The sequence below is a fragment of the Gossypium arboreum genome, chromosome 11 (assembly GCF_025698485.1).
Source record: "Gossypium arboreum isolate Shixiya-1 chromosome 11, ASM2569848v2, whole genome shotgun sequence".
Classification (NCBI taxonomy): domain Eukaryota; kingdom Viridiplantae; phylum Streptophyta; class Magnoliopsida; order Malvales; family Malvaceae; genus Gossypium; species Gossypium arboreum.
In genome coordinates, this window is record NC_069080.1 from 2,473,494 (window position 1) to 2,491,694 (window position 18,201).

Consider the following 18,201-nt stretch of genomic DNA (forward strand, 5'->3'; position numbering starts at 1 on the left):
CAATTGGATGGTTTGTTGCTTAGCAAAAGTCGCAGAAGTAATGGTTATTGACTTTTGCTATTGGTCTTAACCTCCTGATTTTACTTTGAATGTGTTGCATGAAGATATTAATAGTTTATTTTTTCCTAGATTGATTGCTATGTAATAGTTTTTATGCTCCTTAATTAAAAAATAATAATTGTATACATATACATATATATTATAGGGTTAATGCAATTTTTAACCTTTAGACTTAGCAATTAGGCTTACTTTGGTATTTGTAATTTTTTCTAGTCCACTTTGGTACCACAACATGGCAACTATGTTCATTTTTATCCTTGAAATAGAAAAAATGTAAAAATTTAGTGATATAACATTATGAGGTTATGTCACGTCAATAAATTCACTTTTTCAAGTGATGGCATGACACAATCTTATAGTGCCACAACGTTAAATGTTTATATTTTTTCTAAATCAGAGACCAAAAATAACTTAATTACTAAATTCAAGCAACAAAAAAATACAAATACCAAAGTGAATATAATTATTAAGTTGAGGAGGTAAAAAATTATATTAACCCTATTTCATATGATGTCGGCATAAATATAATAGGCTTTTTAGTATAGGAAATGGAAATGAACTGAAATTGGGCCTACGAGCTTATTTTAAGATCCATATTTTGTCCGGATCCGAGGTTTATGGACCCGAACGTGAAAGAAAAAACCCTAAATAGTTTAGATCTGATTAAAATCGGGAATTTGAACCCGACGTGAATCGAACACGCAACCTTCTGATCTGGAGTCAGACGCGCTACCATTGCGCCACGGATCCACTGGTATCTATTCCATTGAATGTATTTATATATTAGAAAATAGCCTTCTTGAAAGCTAATTTAATGTCTAAAATAAATTGATAAAAATAATTTTAGAAAATAAAATTTGATTGGTGGAGAAAAGTTTCGCATGCAAGGGACTATATATTATATAAAAAGGGAAAACATTATAGCAAGCTAAGACATTTTCAAAGGTTTAAAATTTACTAGAAATTCCATATGACACGTGTATGCGTGGGAAAATTACAGATTTAAAATATAAATTTTGTTTAAAAGTAATATATAATAAATAATAAAACGTATGATTTGAAACTAACTATTTTACTGATGAACATAATAAATTGTGTATATTAAAATAAATATATATAAGATACATTAAAATGAAGCTTTGATTGAATGATAAATTTAAGATTTTAGTAATCTAATTGTCGCGGGTTCAAATATCATTATATAGGAGGACATGGTTTCGAGTGCGCTTGTAATATCCCGAATTAGGGCTTAATCAGAATAGTGGTTTCGTGACCACAAATTCGAGATAGAAATAATTATTTTATGATTATTTTAAGGTCTATGATATGATTGCATGATTGTGTGAAAATTTCGTAAAGAAATTCTATGCATAAAGTGCTTAATTTGAAGTTAGGGACTAAATTGAATAAGTTACAAAACTTGCATTTTAGAAGTTTCTAGTTGAAATTGCTTTGAAATATTAATTAGGAGGTCTTAAATAGCAATTTGACCAATTTCAAAGTTTATGGACAAATATTGGACATGAATGGAATTTTTGGAAAGTTTAGTGGTAAGGGTATTTTGGTCATTTAGGGGTAAAATGAATTAAAATACAAAATTAAAAGCCAATTTTGCTCATCTTCTTCACCATGGACGTGTATACCAAGGGAGACTCCATGGCTAGGGTTTCCAAGCTTCCAAGCTTGATTGTAAGTCCGTTCTAGCCTCGTTTTTAATGATTTTTACGTTTTTTGAGTCCCGGTAACTTAATTTAGCTTATGCTAGCAATAATTCAACCTAGGGTTCATATTTGTAAAAATACCCATAGGTGAAATTTTTGTATTTTGGTGTTTTATGATAGAATATGAGGTTTTAAATTATGTTAGACAACTTGTGCTACTTGGTTTTAAGTGAAAACGAGCAAAATGGCTTAATCGATAAAAATACCTAATAGTCATAAGTACATGTTAGAGTGAGAATTTGATGTTGCCATAGAAGGGAAAAATGACCAGCATGTCATAAAACATAAGAAAATAGGGTGAAGTTTAATTTCCGAACCTTGGGGCAAAAGTGAAAATATGCAAAAGTTTAGGGGTCAAAATGAAAATTTTTAAAAATATGATTTTTTGACCCGTATAAATATTGTGACTAATGATTAGGCTAAATTTGATATTATAGATGAAGGAAATAGAGATTCAGGCTTAAATCGGGAAAATACAAGGTTATGGACTAAAATGGTAAATTGTTGTTTCTGGATCGAGGTAAGTTCGTATGATAATAATAATGCAATGTTATGTTTGAATTACATTTCTTACTATTATTGCATATATTGTATGATTTAATATATTGGAAAAGTTGATGGAATGGTGTTTATGATGTGGAAATATGACATGAAAGAATGTTACATGAAATGCAAGAAAATGATGATACATGACAAATGATATATGAAATATGTGATATATGTTATGTAAATTCTTAAAAGCTGATTTAATATTTGAGTTGTGTCTTATTATACTATGAATGGATAATTGGTACTATGGATAGTGAGATCGACACTTCGAGTAAGTTCGTACATAAATAATCTATCGATTCTTTTTATGTTATTATATTTTGATATCATATGAAATGTGTCTGCCTATCAAATAGTTATTTGATGTAAGTTATGAATTTAAATTGATTACGAACAATTTAGTAAAATGTTGAAAAGTGAGAATTTCGGTTGAACCTTGAATAGAAAGCGATACAAATGAACTATTGTGAGGTCACGTGTGTAGTACTAAGTCGAGGCTACTACGTGTACCGGATAATTGGTCGCATGTGTAGTACTAAGTGCGAGGCTACTATGCGTGCAAAGCTGTGATCACGTGTGTAGTACTAAGTGCGAGGCTACTACGTGTATTAGATGGTGAGGTCACGTGTGTAGTACTAAGTGCAAGCTACTACGTGTACCGGACTATTGGTCGCATGTGTAGTACTAAGTGCGGGCTACTATGCGTGCAGGATAGCTTCGACTACAAGTGTGGAAATGGGAAAATGTGCGGGCAATTGTGTATCATTATTATTAGATGAGTTCAACAGAAATCGATTAAATGAAAATACATGTGAAAGTGATTATGTGATGAACAAGTGCAAGTATATGTTTATTTGAATTTATGAGCAATATGCTCAATATTTGAGCGAACCTCGGTAAAATGGAATGGATTAAGTGAAATTGTGCAAAAGTGAACTTCAGTAGTAAAACAGTATTAGATAGCAGCAGTGCATGAATTTGAAAATTCACCAAAAATTGTCTACGTTGAACTAAATTTAAAAAAAAATTATGGAAATAAAGCTCAATGAGTCTATTTGCACATGAAAGAAACAGGGGAAGCAAAAGAATTCTATATTGTGTGATATTTGAATTTTTGTGAAACAGGGTCTGAATGAATTCGAGATCCCCTATTCTGACTTTAGAAATTCACCATAAATTGTACAAAAATTATTGAGAGTTATACCTTACATGCATGGTGTAATAGCCCGATTTTGGGTCTAGTCGGAACAGTGTTTCGGGACCACAAACCCGACGAGAAAAAAAATTATTTTTATTATATTTTTATAGCCTATAAATTTATGAAAATATTTCGTAAAAATTTCATTCGAAAATTTTGACGTTTGAGCACTCAATTTAGTCAAAAGTACTAAATTGTAAAAAGTACAAAAGTTGAGTTCTTTATATATGAGGTGCCTAATTGTTATGAGTTTTAAATTGAAAGTTCTTATGTGACAATTATTCCTTTAATAAGTTAGTGAATGGATATTTGTTTGGTATTTTTGAAATTTGGTTGAAATAAAAAGGGTAATTTTGTAAATTAATTAAAATAATCTAATAAGACAAAAATGATAAAAGCTATCATTTTTTTTCCATTCTTTCTTCTTCAACAGTGGGAAAGAACTGAAAATGGCAGCCATGGATGAGCTCCATTCAGCCAAGCTTCTATGGCTTATATAGGTACGGTTTTTGTCCCGTTTTTAATGATTTTCGTATTTTTGAAATCCCTGAAGCTTAAATTTTCTATTTCTACCAATTGATTGAAGAGAAATTAGAGTTTAAAAATTTACCCATTCATGATATGGTTGTGTTTTGATGATTTATAGTGGATAATGAATGTTTGATGTGTTAAATATGAGTTTTATTCAATGAATTTCGGTAAAAATGTCAAAAAGGGGTTAAATTGTGAAAGTTACAAATTGGTCATAAGTGTGTGAATTAGTGAGAATTTGGAGTTTCCATAGAAGAGAAAAATGTTCAGCATGTCTTAAACCTTATAGAAATTGAATAAAAATTAATTTACGAGCATTGGGCAAAAGTGCAAATATGCAAAAGTTTAGGGGTCAAAATGAAAATTTGTAAAAATATGATTTTTAGACCCATATGAATATTGTGACTGATTGGTAGGCTAAATGTGATGTTATAGATGATGAAAATTGAGACTTGGACCTAGAACGGAAAGAAATCGATTTATGGACGAGTATGTCCTTTTCACATTTGTGGTATCGAGGTAAGTTCATGTGTAAATAACGTAGCATAATTATTATTTTTAAATTATTGATGTTAAATATAGGATATGCTGATTCTTATCATGAAATATATGCTTTGTGGTTATTTTGAATAAAATGCAAATTAAGTGTATTATTTGTTAAATATAAAGTGCTACCGAGTATTGGTTTCGGTATTTTACGGAAGATGGCAAGGAGATGTGTTCGAGGAAAATCCGTTTGAACCTTAGGAATAGATTAGGATACAAGTGACATGTCACTAGAATGGTTGAGCATCCGAACTCGTTGAGTTGAGTCCGAGTTCACTTATGGATGTGGAATGTCCGAACTCGTTGAGTTGAGTCCGAGTTAAGTAAGATGTAACTAGGCATCCGAACTCGTTGAGTTGAGTCCGAGTTCACTTATGGATCTGACGCCCGAGCTCGTTGAGTTGAGTCCGAGTTCACTTATGGGCGGGTTACATGGTAGCTTGGCTACAAATATGGCACTTATGTGCAAATTATCCATGTATCCGAGTTATATTCTGATGTGTTCAACGGGTAAAAATTTCTAGTGGAATGGAAGAACACTTAAGATGTAGGTGACGTATTGGTAAGTATTGTGAAATGGACATTTTGGACAGGTATGTACTTAACCCTCGGGTTGAAAATAGATACAACAACGATAAGGTGGTAAGATCATGAATGAGTAATTTAGCCTTGACAGATTTGAGTTACTGCAGTAGGGTAACTTTGAAAATACACTAAAAATAGTGAAAAATGAGTTAGAGGCAAAATAAAATATGGAATTAAAGCTTAATGAGTCTATTTTCACATGAAAGAAACACAGGAAGAAAAAGAATTTCATATTGTTTGATATTTGAATTCTTGTGAAACAGGGTCTGAATGAATTCGAGATCCCCTGTTCTAACTTTAGAAATTCACCAAAAATTGTACAAAAATTATTAAGAGTTATACCTTACATGAACGGATTCCTTATTGAGTCTATTTTTATGTTAAATAAACAGCATGGTCGTAGGAATTTTTTTACAGGGAGAAATTCGGTTTGTAGTGCACAGGGGTCAGAGTGGTCATACCCTGAAACAGGGGATACTTTAACTAATAAACTGTACTATTTGGCTTAACCAAAAATTCTGGAAATTTTATGGAAGAAAGGAAAATAAGTCTAGTTTCAGGAAAATTAACGGAACTTAATTCAGAGTTTCGTAGCTCAGATATAAATAATTTAGTGACCGTTGCTCGGAAAGACAGCTTGTAGTGAACTTGAAAATATGTTGTAAACATTGATAAAACAAGTTAATGAGTTGCTTATTGTTTTCATATGAACTTACTAAGCGAAAGCTTACCCCTTCTTTCCCATGTTTTCTAGAGTTCCAGGTTAGCTCGGGTTGGAGGCCGTCGGAGATATTATCACCCTATCGAGTTAACGTTATCGAGATAAGTAAACTCAAGTGATTCGAGTCTATGGCATGTATAGGGTTTTAATGTGAGTATGTAATATTATGATTTAGCCAAAGGCATTGGCTTGTTATTAAGGTAGTATTAGTCATGTAAATTGGCCTATATCGGCTAATGACGTTATGGGCCCATATGATTATTCTTAGGCATTTATGTTATTATTTCTTGTGATGTGGCTTACAACATGTATGCCTAGAGATTGAATTGAGATTCATTGATGAGCTAGTAACTAATGCGAGGATTAAGTGATTGGTAAATAGTTAATAATGCTTCATGAATGGTTTGTGATGTAATGATAGTTATGTCTAGTATGTGGTAATGATATGGGCAAATTCTATAATATTTATTACATAAGAAAATAACTTGAGCATATCATGTTTGTAGATGTTTAAGAGCTCATTTATGCCACGTTGTATGTTATTGGATAAGTATGTATCTATGCATGTGGTGTGAGAGTGACAAAAGGCTTGATAATTAGACTATTTCGGCCACACGGCTGAGCACATGGGCGTGTGAAGCCTTAACGCAAGAGATTTTTCTAAGTTTTCATGAGTTCTCGATTGGGTCCCGAGCTTGAATGCATGTATTGGGCCTCGTAAGCTCGCATAAGGGACAAATTGCATGTGAAAAGAAAAGTTTTAATTATTTGAGATTTCATGGCCTGTTTAGTATGGAAGTGTTAGTAAAAGTCGGTAGCACCTCGAACCCGTCCGGCGTCGGATGCGGGCGAGGGTGTTACATGGAAACGGCATGGTCGTTAGAATTCATCTGAGGAGAAATTTGGGTCGTAGTGCACGGGGTCGAGTAGTCATACCACAAGCAGGGAGACTTTAACTAATAAACTGTACTAAATGGTCTAACCAAAATTCTAGAAAAAATTAGTAAGTAGACATATGAGTCTAGTTTCATAGAAAATTTTGGAATTGGATTTAGAGTTTTGTAACTTGAGATATGATTTTTTTACATCGGGACTCGAAAACAGCACATCTGAATATGTGTAATTGTACAATTATAGTGTTTTATCTTGAAAAGCATGGTAGTAATTGCTTATTATTTTCATATGAACTTACTAAGCGTAAAGCTTACCCATCCTCTCCATTTCTTTAGTATTGGCAGGTCGGCTCGGGATTGGAGATCGTCGGAGGCAAAATCACACTATCAAACTATCATTTTTGGGAAAATTAATTTAAATATTAGAAATATCAAGTGAGTGGCATGTATAGGAAGTTGGTTTGTGATATGTATTTTTATTATGATTTTGACCATACGTATCAGTCTGCATTGAGTTATCGTATAAAATCATGAGATGTGGTCCTTATCCATTATTGTTTATAAGTTTAATTAATCGTGCTATGTCCTATGTTTTGATGTGATGATATAGTTAGCTTTGTTTGTTATGCATGTGTTCGAAAAGTTTTGAATTAAATGAAATTTTATGGCCCGGTTTTCGTATATGTGTATTGTTAAGTCTGGTAATGCCTCGTACTCTGTTCTAGCCTTGGATACGGGTAAGGGGTGTTACAGCGCTAAAGTGCATTATCATCCTATTTATGGGTTGGAGATAGGCTATGGTTAGTTCTAGGTATTGTCTAAAAAAAAATTCCACTATATTCATATTTTAATTAGTTTTTGTTAAAATTAAAAGACAAATACTTTTGAATAATATAATTTTGGTTTAAAGGTGCAAAAAGCCCTCAAACTATTTCAAAAAAAAGCAATTAAGTCCTTTTCTTTTTTTGCCTTCATTTAGGGTACTTGAACTTTTAAAATACATCAAAAAGGCCCTCAAACCTTTTCACAAAAAAAAGCAATTAAGCCCCTACTTTTTTTTCACTCAATTGAGTACTTGAACTTTCAAAATGCATCAAAAAGACCCTCAAGCTTTCAAAAAAAGCAATTAAGCCCAAACTAATTGAGGGTCTTTTTGATGCATTTTGAAAGTTCAAGTACCCAATTGAGTGAAAAAAAAAGAGAAGGGCCTTAATTGCTTTTTTTGAAGAAATTTGAGGGTTTTTTGATATATTTTAATTTTTTTTAGTGCTCAATTGAGTGTAAAAAAATGATGGGCTTAATTACTTCTTTTTTTTAATTTAAAGAGGTTTTTTACACACTTAAACTTGTAATTTTCTTTAATTGAGAAAAATATTTCTGTAAATTTTAACTAAATTAACAGTCGTATTAAATGTGACAGTAAAGAAATTAATAAATAGTATAGGTTATAAATTTTTTTAAATGTGTGGACAATATACTTGACATATGTCTTCAAGTTTGAAACTTTTATATAATAAATAATATAATATATTATAATATTCTTAAGTTCCAAAATAGACTATTTTCGCTTATTTGGATAAAGATTTGTTGGCTAAATTTAATGACAACAACTTCTTTTTAAAAGAAAAAAAAATTCATTACTAGGCCGTTGACAAATGGGACAAAAAGGAAAAGTCTCTCTCTTTTTCTTTTTTATAGAAAATAAGTCTTAAAACAATCTCATTGTCACATGCAATATTGATTTATTTTATAATATTTTCATTTTGGTCCTTCTAATATATTTAAAATTAACATTTAATCCTTATACTTTAAATTTTAACATAATTTGATCTTTACATTTTCATAATGTTGTTGATTAATTCAAATAGTTAACATAATTAAATTTTCAATTAAAATGTTATGTGGTTATATATAATTTGAAAGCGAATTTTTAAATCTAAAAAGTAGAGGGATTAAATTATTGAATATAAAAGTAGGACTAAATTTCAATTGTATAAGGTGTAGAGATTTAGAGCTATGGTCGTTTGAACCAGCCTGGATTGGTTGGGGTATCGATTTGGAGAGAGGAATCAGATTAGTTGAGCTGTACGAACTGATTGAAATAATATAAAAATGGATTGAGCTGGTTTTTTTAATGATTTGTTTAATTGAATTGTACAAACCAGTGGCATGACTATTTCGACCATCAATTCAATTTTGAAAACCTTGCTTAAAGCATATTTTAATCTTCAAATTTTAACTCTACAAAATAACATATATAAATAATCAACCTTGATAATTTAATACAAATAGATAATCAATCCAGCACGAAATATGTGCTTTTCTTTATCAACACGATATTTGTTTTTGGTAAATGTTATACATTTTTAATGTTTAATTCATATTTTATGATTAGTTTGATGAAAATTTATAATAAAAACCTTAAAAGTTTTCACACATTTTTAAAAATTAAACACAAATTGAATAAAATTTATAATTTTATTCATTAATTTTACTAATATTATTAATTAATTATAAATTTTCACCAAATAAATCGTAAAATATAAAATAAAAATAGGTATTTATCTATATAACTCTTATAAATATTAAGAAAAATATCAAACATAAATACTAAAGTATTAAACTTGTAATAAATTTATTTGAAAATAAAAGTACGTTTGATAAAAAGAAAGGATGGTTATTGTTTTAGGTTCACCTTTTTTCCATTAAATATGAGATTATTTTTCCTTTTCGACATTAATCCTTTAATTAAGAGTATATTAAAAGAGTTTAAGATCAACTCCAAAATGAGATTTGAAATTGGATTGAGCTATGATTTTTTAAATATCGATTTTGATTTGAGATATTGACTAAATTAATTGAGTTGACTTAATTGTATTTGATTATTTAATAAAAAATTTGATTCAACAATAATTTTAAATTCAATTTATCAATTTAAATTAGGTATATCGGTTATTTAAATTAAATATTAAAAGAAATTCAATTTTAATTCCTTTGATAATTTAATTTACTTAAACTTAATTCGAAAAATATCTAAATCAAAATAATTTTTGCATTTAAAGGAATGAAATAGCATGAAAAGGAGAGAACAAAATCCTCAAATATAGTATTGTACTAAATTAAACAATAGTGTAAAACAAAGATAGTAATTAATGTGATAATTGGCTTCTTTTTTTCCTACTATATTTCATAAGATAACAGATAACACGTGAATCATACGTACCAAAACCGAACACTTCATGTGATTTATTGTTGTAACTCAAATGGGAATTATGAAAACCATGTTCTAATTCCCAAACACGTGCACCCAAATTAAAAGGTAAATAGAATTTTCGTTGAGGTGTTGATGGTCCAGGGTTTGACTTTTAACAAAATCTGAATTGAATTTTGAGAGACTATGGAATTACAATTTTGGAAATATTTCTTGATATTTGAAAACATAATTTTTTAAACGCTTAATTTATGATTTAGTCCCTGAAGTATATTATTTTTCTTACATTAGTATCTATTTTTTTGTCTCAAATTGATACTTAAAATATCGATCACTTTCTAAATTGGTACTTAAAGTATGCTTTCGTTATATTTTTTAGTCCATTTTCTCTTGGCGTTAAAAGAATCTTATAATCAATCACAAAGTACTATGTGGCATATTTATATAAAAAAAAAATATATTCTTTTATTAAATGTATATACACATAAAAATATAAATCATAAAATATAGAAAAATATTTTACTTTTTTAAATTATATATTTTTATAATTTATATGTTTTAAATTTTATAAATTTTATATATTTATTTTATTTTTATATTTTTAATATACATTTAATGAAATAAAATAATTATTTTTCACATAAAAGCGTCATGTGACGCTTTGCGATTGATTATGAAAAAATTTAACATAAAAATGGACTAAAAATATAACTGAAACATATTTTAAGTGTCAAATTGAAAAGTAATTGATATTTTAAATATCAAATTGGGAGAAAATAAGTTTAAGTATTAAAGTGAGAAAATAGGTATTCTTTAACGGTCAAATCAGTGAATTATGCCTAAAGAAATAATAAAAAAAAGAAAGCAACGGTGGAGATTTGTTTCTGAAAACCGAAAGGAATCATGGGCTGTTCTTACTCGATACACACGGAGGAAAGAATATTCCAAATTCCATCACGACGCGTTAAATAGAATTCAACCACTCGCGTCAAAGTCACGTGCAGTCACTCGCATCGTTTTAGTCCTATTAGTTGGCCTCTCCAACTCTTTTTCCTTTCAGTGTTATTCACTTTTTCTCTATCGTCGAAAGTCTGGTCGTTTCTGGCGTTTCACTGTTTTTCCTTTTAGACAAACGAAAATTAAAAAAAAAAATAAAGCTGCAAAATTATTAGGGGGAAAATGGGCTTTTCTCTTCTGATCAGATCAAATCAGTCTCAACCGTCTGATTAATCAGTCAAAAAAAGAAAAAAAACCTTGTCTTCCTTTATAATCCGCTCTCGGCTTTTCCCTCATTTTCTTCACTGATTATTTTCATTACGGATTTTTTCTTTTCATTTTTTAGCGGCGGATTTTGAATTTTTCCGGTAGGTAAGTCTCCAAAATCGTTTTTTTTTGTAGGAGGATAGACATGATTTTTCTTTTAGCCTCGCTTTAAATTGATTCGCATTGTTGAAAGATCTATGATTCGATTGTAATGACGTAAATTAAATTTGTATTTTTTCAAGTATAATTTCGATTTTTTGGTGAAATTTTAGTATATTTTTCGTTCCCTTTTTTGATTTCTAATTTCATGCTGTGAATGAATATGCAGGGTTTAAAAATGGTTTTGCTGAGAGAACATAGTAAAGCCTTGGCGCTTTAGTCTAGCAACTGCCTTTTTTTTGTTTCTTTTTTCTTTTTCCAGTAAATGGGCTGCTTTCAATCTAAAGTAACAAGACAATACCCTGGACACGAAGATCCTATTATTCTAGCTTCTCAAACTGCTTGTGAGTTTACAAATCATCACATCTTTTTTTTGGTTCATTGCATTTACCCAATTCTCTGGTTGATTTTATGAGGTGAAACATCAGTTTTTAAAGACTATTTTAGTCAAGAAACATGGCTTTGCATTCCATTAAGAAGGAAAATTTCCAAACTCATTATTGGTTTTAGTTTCCTGAAAGATTTGGATTATTTGGGTCAGCTTGGAATAGATTATAAAGTTTGCTAACTTTGCTAAAATTTGACTACTTGATTGGTTTTTTTTTTGCAGTTAGTGTTAGTGAAGTTGAAGCACTCTTTGAGCTATTCAAGAGCATAAGCAGTTCTGTGATTGATGATGGGCTGATCAACAAGGTACAGTACTGTCTATATGGTTTTCATGTGGTCATGGTTCTCTTTGTTCTTTTTTAAATGCAAAGTTTGATGCCCTTCTATCTCTTCTGCTGTATTTGCAGGAAGAGTTTCAATTAGCACTGTTTCAGAATAGGAAGAAGGAGAACATTTTCGCAAATCGGGTAATACATTTTGTCACTTGATATTGTTGTGGGAACTTCTATTTTACTTCGAGTTTCGACTTGCTTTTGTCTAAATTATGTTGGATGGGCATGTGATGTGCTAGCAATGGGTGACTAGGTTGCATGTTTATCACATTTACATCGGTTTTGAGGGCATGATCATCTATAGGCTGCAGATTTCTTTGCTCATCTCAGTTTCCTTCTGTAAACGTGAATTTTTAATAATCAATATGAAAGTTAGGAATTGGGTATTCTGGCTAACAGTTTAAAGATATGAATTGGTTAATTTATGCAACTTACTAATATATGCAGATTTTTGATTTATTTGACGCAAAGAAGAAGGGAGTCATTGATTTTGGTGACTTTGTTCGAGCACTCAATGTCTTCCATCCAAATGTCTCACAAGAGGACAAGATGAATTGTAAGTAAACAGTTGATATAATGATCTTGAATGCCGGAATCGTGTTAATTTTCCATCTCATTTTTAAGTTGATTGATTTACATTGCAGTTGCGTTTAGACTCTATGACATGGATGGAACGGGTTTTATTGAGCGTAACGAGGTATGTGTGCACTTGCATGTTTGCTATTTATATATAATGCCTAGCAGAACTGGTCTTAAAGATTACAAATTGCTGCATACCCCCCCATATTCATATTTTGATTCAGTTACATTTGTACATAAACCTCTTGCAGGCAATTTTATCTTCTATGATTTTGGCAGGTCAAGCAAATGGTGATTGCACTGTTATGTGAATCTGAAATGAAGTTAGCTGATGAAACCATTGAGGCAATTCTTGATAAGGTGAGTGCTTGTTGTGGTTTAGTTGCATAAAGTTACCTAGGTTCCTAATTACTTGGAACCGTAGACTATTTCTCGAAATGGATACCTCTAAAGTTAGTGGATTTCATGTGGCTGTTCATTTGAGGTATCTGGTTTACAATAAGAATAAATGAAAGATTCCTCCTACTCTTTATACACCATGTTGTCTTTGGTGGGATTTTACTATGCAACTTTTTACTGACCCATGGCAATTTGTGAGCAGACATTCTTGGATGCGGACATTAATCAGGACGGGAAGATCGATATATCTGAATGGAAAAACTTCGTTTCCCGTAACCCATCACTGTTGAAAATCATGACCCTTCCATACCTCAGGTATGCTTTACCAACAATTTACTCGGTTTATGTAGAAACCCTCAACTCCTCTTGGGAACTCATCCATTATATAATACGAATCATGCAGGGATATAACAACAACATTTCCTAGCTTTGTTTTCCATTCTGAGGTTGATGAGGTTGCCACATGATTGGGGGAAGTATGTGATGGACTTTAGCATGTTGATGTATGCATTAGGTTGAGATACATTGGTTATAAGATTTATGTGAATAAAAATAGGGTAAGATTTTGTTGAGGCTCAAGCTATCAAAGAATGCGAAAGGGATAGCACAGCTAAATATGGATTAGCATTGTTAGTTGATTGTATAGGAGCTGAAACCTTTTTCAGGTTTTCTTTCATTTTTAATTGATTGATTTGTAGGGAGTTAATATCTGTTCAGGTTTAAATTTGTGTTAATTAGGGTTGATTGCTCCTATAATGGGTTTAAGACATTAGGTATTACAATTTACATGGCTAGAGGAAACAACTTGGTAATAAATTTTGATAAAATTTATCAATAACAATGAAAATTTGATAAAAATTGATTTAAAATTTGTAGAATATATCTTTTATAATGTATATATTTTTTGGTTATATATATAAAGACAATTATAGAAGTAATTAAAAATATAATTAAACTCAGTTTTAAAGTACTTATGAAATTTTAACTATTATTCGTATTATAATTGGGTCTTAACTCAATAAATAAATAGTTTTAATGGATTTTGACTTCTTTATTAAGATTTGTCTCAAACCTACGGAAAGTACACGGCTTCAACTAGCCACTGTCCCCACTTCACACTTCATTAGATTCTCTTGTATCTACCTTAAGATTTCCTTCTCTTTCAACTTTCAAAGTTATTATTTTTTAAATCCTAAATCCTAACTTTGGCTCATTCATGACAGCATTTGGTTGAAATGGTTAGGGTGGGTTAGTCTAAATGACAGCATTCTCACACAATATGCTCTGCCGCCTCGGTGGGAAACTAAATTCTTCATCGGAAATAATATTGACTCTCAACAAATGCACTTCACACTTCACAGCTTTTTTTCCGACAATATTGGCCTCTCCTCGACAAGTTACATATATATAATTTGAAATTAAAAACAATTATAATGCACATAAGTTAAAAATTAAAACTTCAACGTTATCGTCATTAGCACTAATTTTATAAAAAAAATTGAGTAAAGTTTTTTGTAAACCAATAATAAAAATATTGTACCTCTCAAGAATTTTTTTACTACAGTAACCAACATGTGACAAGCTGATCAGATCACATGCCACGTTTAAAGAATATGTAAGTAAATCACACATCCAATGCATGCCCCCCAACCTCTTTATAGGCCAAAAGCTGTCCTCGCCGATTTGTCGTACATATCGCCGGAACCTAAAATATTCTTTTCCCATTTTAACCTTGTCTCTCTCTAAAAATTTCCCTCCATCATCCTTGCTCATTCTCTCTCTTTCTTTTTTTTTTTCATTTCGCTAAATAATTAAAAAAAAAAGCAATAAAATCCAGAGAGATAAAAAGGAAAAATTATAAAAATAAAAAATAAAAAATGGTTAGCTAGCTATAGCGCTTAGCTCCATTTCTGAAATAGAAAGATTAAAATTTATAACCGAAAAAAAAAAAAAAAACCCAAGAGAAAACCCTAGATTTTTGGGGGACATAGGGGCCATTTACGTCATTTCACGCTATGAATCGGCGATAACGATGGCGATTAATATCACCAGCAAATAAGAAGAAGAAGAAGAAGAAGAAGAGGAGAAGAGATATTAATAAGATGTACAGAGGAGAGAGAGCGGCCGGTGGCTCCAAGGGAGAGTTGGGGTCTGTAGATCGGAAACGAATCAACGAGGCGCTTGATAAGCAGTTGGAACGATCGTCACCGTCGACTTCGAGGGCGACCAACGGCAAGGATAAGTCCGCACATTCCCTTCTCGTGGGGAAACATCCACCTGATCATCATCGCGACTCTCGCTCCACTTCTCTATCCAAAGCAAACGCCTCACATGGTATAGTTATTAATCACATCTCCCTCTTTCAATTTTTAAATTAGAGCATATTTTTAGAATATTTTTTCGTTTCAATATGAAGAATTGTGTTTTCTGTTATCTTTATTTAAATTCATATCTAGGCTCAGGTCTGAATATTTTGAAGTTGTATTTTTTTTCATGTTTTTACGTTTATTTGATTCTAATGAAATTAAGTTTGCCCAAAGGTTTGAAATGTATGTAATTTGAGCTATTATAAATCAAATTTTGAGTTTTATTGTTATTAATATTATTAATGTTTTGAGTGAAAAAAATATGAGAAAGCTCAAAGATTGTTCTTGGCATGCTTTTTTTTACGCTAACATTCTTAATTTAGGTTGTCAAAGTGTTTGCTTTGATGAGATTATATGAATATTTGCCAAACCTTATATTTATATGAATAAGATTTCCTCAACATCTGTGTTTATAGCTCTAAAGAGGTGTCTGCATTGAAGGTAGGTTGGTTTTAGCCATATAAACCTCCATGTTTAAGTTTTTAAGATTGTACTTTTTATTGTTTCGTGATTATCCATGCGGTAGATCCTTTGTTTTTGTGAACCATGTTTTCAAAGTGAGGGTCATTTCCTTTTACTTTTTTTGGTGGCATCACTTTCCTATTTCACTTCTTGTTTGACATATGCTGGTGCAAATTTTGATGGTGTTAGTCGCAGATGAATCCGAAACCGACACTGAAGAGTCAGATGTTAGTGGTTCTGATGGGGATGACACGTCCTGGATCTCATGGTTCTGCAACCTACGAGGAAACGAATTCTTTTGTGAAGTTGATGATGACTATATACAAGATGATTTTAACCTTTGTGGTCTAAGCAGCCAAGTTCCTTATTACGATTATGCGCTTGATTTGATTTTGGATATTGAATCTTCTCATGGTAAGCTTACGGTTTGATTTCGGATATTTGAGTGCCGTTCTGTTATAAGTTTCTGAGAATGTTAAACATTAGTGTTGTATGTGTTCTTCGATGCATGATGGATCTAGTTCCATGATCGGCATTTTTCTAATTTGACTGCATTTAAATATTGAAGATGACAAGTTTTTCAAAATTTGTCATCTACCAACATGGTAAGTGTCTATTTCATGTATTTTTGTAATGAGTAATTTCTGTTGGGCTGACATTGGTAGGAGATATGTTTACAGAGGAGCAAAATGAATTAGTTGAATCTGCAGCTGAAATGCTTTACGGTCTGATCCATGCTCGGTTCATATTGACAAGCAAAGGAATGGCTGCTATGGTGAGCAGCTCGCTGTAGTATTCAATGTGATGATTTCATTTTTCACATATTAATATACAAAATATTACAACGATATTTTTGAAACTTTTACAGCTAGACAAGTACAAGAGCTATGATTTTGGTAGATGCCCAAGAGTTTACTGCTGTGGCCAACCGTGCCTTCCAGTTGGTCAATCAGATTTCCCTCGGTCAAGCACCGTAAAAATATTCTGCCCTAGATGTGAAGATATCTACTACCCTCGGTCTAAGTATCAAGGCAGTATCCTTTTAGCCTCTGAAATTATTTACTACTTATTGTTGCATGCATGCATGTCAATGTTTATATTTCCAACATTTCTGCCTCGAGCATGTAATAAGTTTACCTTAATTCTATCTAGACATTGACGGAGCCTACTTTGGGACCACATTCCCTCACCTGTTCCTCATGACATACTCGCACCTGAAGCCACTAAAGGCATCACAAATCTATGTTCCAAGAGTATTCGGGTTCAAGCTCCACAACCCATAATACTGGGATTAAAAAAGCTTCCTCATGAGTTTGTATTCCCTAGCTTCTATTTTGGAAGTACCACTCTCAAAAAATCAGGTGTAGTTCGATAGCCTTTCAAGTAATCATGTTTTAGGTCCTTTTTCATATGTTGTAAATGGAATTACCATAAAGCATATGTGCAACCAGCAAGTATTAATTTTCAATTTTATCAGCCTTCCCACTCGGCTTCTTCATCCGAAAATTTTCTTGTTAGAGTAACTATTGAATTGCCTTTTTTAGCTTTTACCTTCCATTGTACTTTTATTGATTCAGTGTCTGCTCTGTGTATTGCCTCGAACACGCGGTATATTGTACCTTTAAGCATTCACTAGTTGATCAATTGTCCCATATAATATATATATATATATTTCACAGATTGTTGCTTTTTGTATCAATTTGCTTGCCTTGGTTTTTTTTTTTTAAAGATTTCCCCCTGTAAATTGATGATAAACGTTTCTTTTTTGGTTATTGTCTTTGTTCTGCTTTTTCTTTGATATGGTCTCAATGGTCCCCAAATCAATGTGTTGTAATGAGTTCTTTGCGACTATTCCATGGACCATGGTGCAAGCAGTGAATGTATCTGGCAAGTTCTTGATCTGATCAAATGAATCAATTCAATAAATTGATAAGGATTAACTTAATTTAGTACGGACTTGATAAATACTTTATCCAAAAGGAAAATAAGGCTCAAACAATGTAATGAAAATTAGGACCTATCGTTTTCATAAGTAAAGAGGCTGTCATCAACGTTATGTCCCTTTTGTCAAAATGGTGATTAGGTAGCCAATTAAACAATGTCTCCTACTTTATTAGGGTTTAGTCAAATTTAACTTGACTGAATCCTTTGATTGGTTTTTTACACAATAAAGAAGGAAGGGTATTAAACGAGCATTTGATAAAAATTTTAATCATATGAATTATGATAACCAATCGGT

At 31.4% G+C, this 18,201-nt stretch overlaps 2 protein-coding genes, 1 long non-coding RNA gene and 1 other non-coding gene across 10 annotated transcripts; 3 read left to right on the forward strand and 1 right to left on the reverse strand.

The window, feature by feature from the left end:
- Nucleotides 1-738: 738 nt before the first annotated feature.
- On the reverse strand, nt 739-810 carry TRNAW-CCA (transfer RNA tryptophan (anticodon CCA)). The gene has a single exon. It is a non-coding gene; the product is annotated as a tRNA-Trp (tRNA).
- Nucleotides 811-3,928: 3,118 nt separating this feature from the next.
- Nucleotides 3,929-7,351, forward strand: LOC128284188 (uncharacterized). 3 transcript variants are annotated; one of them, XR_008274539.1, is made up of 4 exons: nt 3,929-4,028; nt 4,495-4,578; nt 5,945-6,061; nt 7,141-7,351. It is a non-coding gene; the product is annotated as an uncharacterized LOC128284188 (long non-coding RNA). The 3 variants fall into 3 exon arrangements; XR_008274540.1 differs by lacking the exon at nt 5,945-6,061; XR_008274538.1 differs by lacking the exon at nt 7,141-7,351 and having other exon boundaries at nt 5,945-6,300.
- Nucleotides 7,352-11,037: 3,686 nt separating this feature from the next.
- On the forward strand, nt 11,038-13,858 carry LOC108461635 (calcineurin B-like protein 1). 2 transcript variants are annotated; one of them, XM_017761535.2, is made up of 9 exons: nt 11,038-11,383; nt 11,607-11,781; nt 12,048-12,130; nt 12,232-12,291; nt 12,604-12,712; nt 12,801-12,853; nt 13,015-13,095; nt 13,337-13,449; nt 13,538-13,858. In XM_017761535.2, exons 2-9 carry the CDS (start codon nt 11,703-11,705, stop codon nt 13,599-13,601), a joined length of 642 nt encoding a protein of 213 aa, XP_017617024.1. In that variant the 5' UTR covers nt 11,038-11,383; nt 11,607-11,702; the 3' UTR covers nt 13,602-13,858. The 2 variants fall into 2 exon arrangements, with proteins under 2 accessions (XP_017617024.1, XP_017617025.1); XM_017761536.2 differs by having other exon boundaries at nt 11,038-11,379.
- A 914-nt stretch (nt 13,859-14,772) lies between these two features.
- Nucleotides 14,773-17,468, forward strand: LOC108461487 (casein kinase II subunit beta-2-like). 4 transcript variants are annotated; one of them, XM_017761344.2, is made up of 5 exons: nt 14,773-15,468; nt 16,158-16,376; nt 16,643-16,737; nt 16,831-16,996; nt 17,115-17,468. In XM_017761344.2, the coding sequence occupies exons 1-5, from the start codon at nt 15,237-15,239 to the stop codon at nt 17,243-17,245; spliced, it is 843 nt and encodes a 280-aa protein (XP_017616833.1). In that variant the 5' UTR covers nt 14,773-15,236; the 3' UTR covers nt 17,246-17,468. The 4 variants fall into 4 exon arrangements, with proteins under 4 accessions (XP_017616833.1, XP_017616832.1, XP_017616831.1 ...); XM_017761343.2 differs by having other exon boundaries at nt 14,774-15,468; nt 16,152-16,376; XM_017761342.2 differs by having other exon boundaries at nt 14,776-15,468; nt 16,628-16,737.
- Nucleotides 17,469-18,201: the final 733 nt, after the last annotated feature.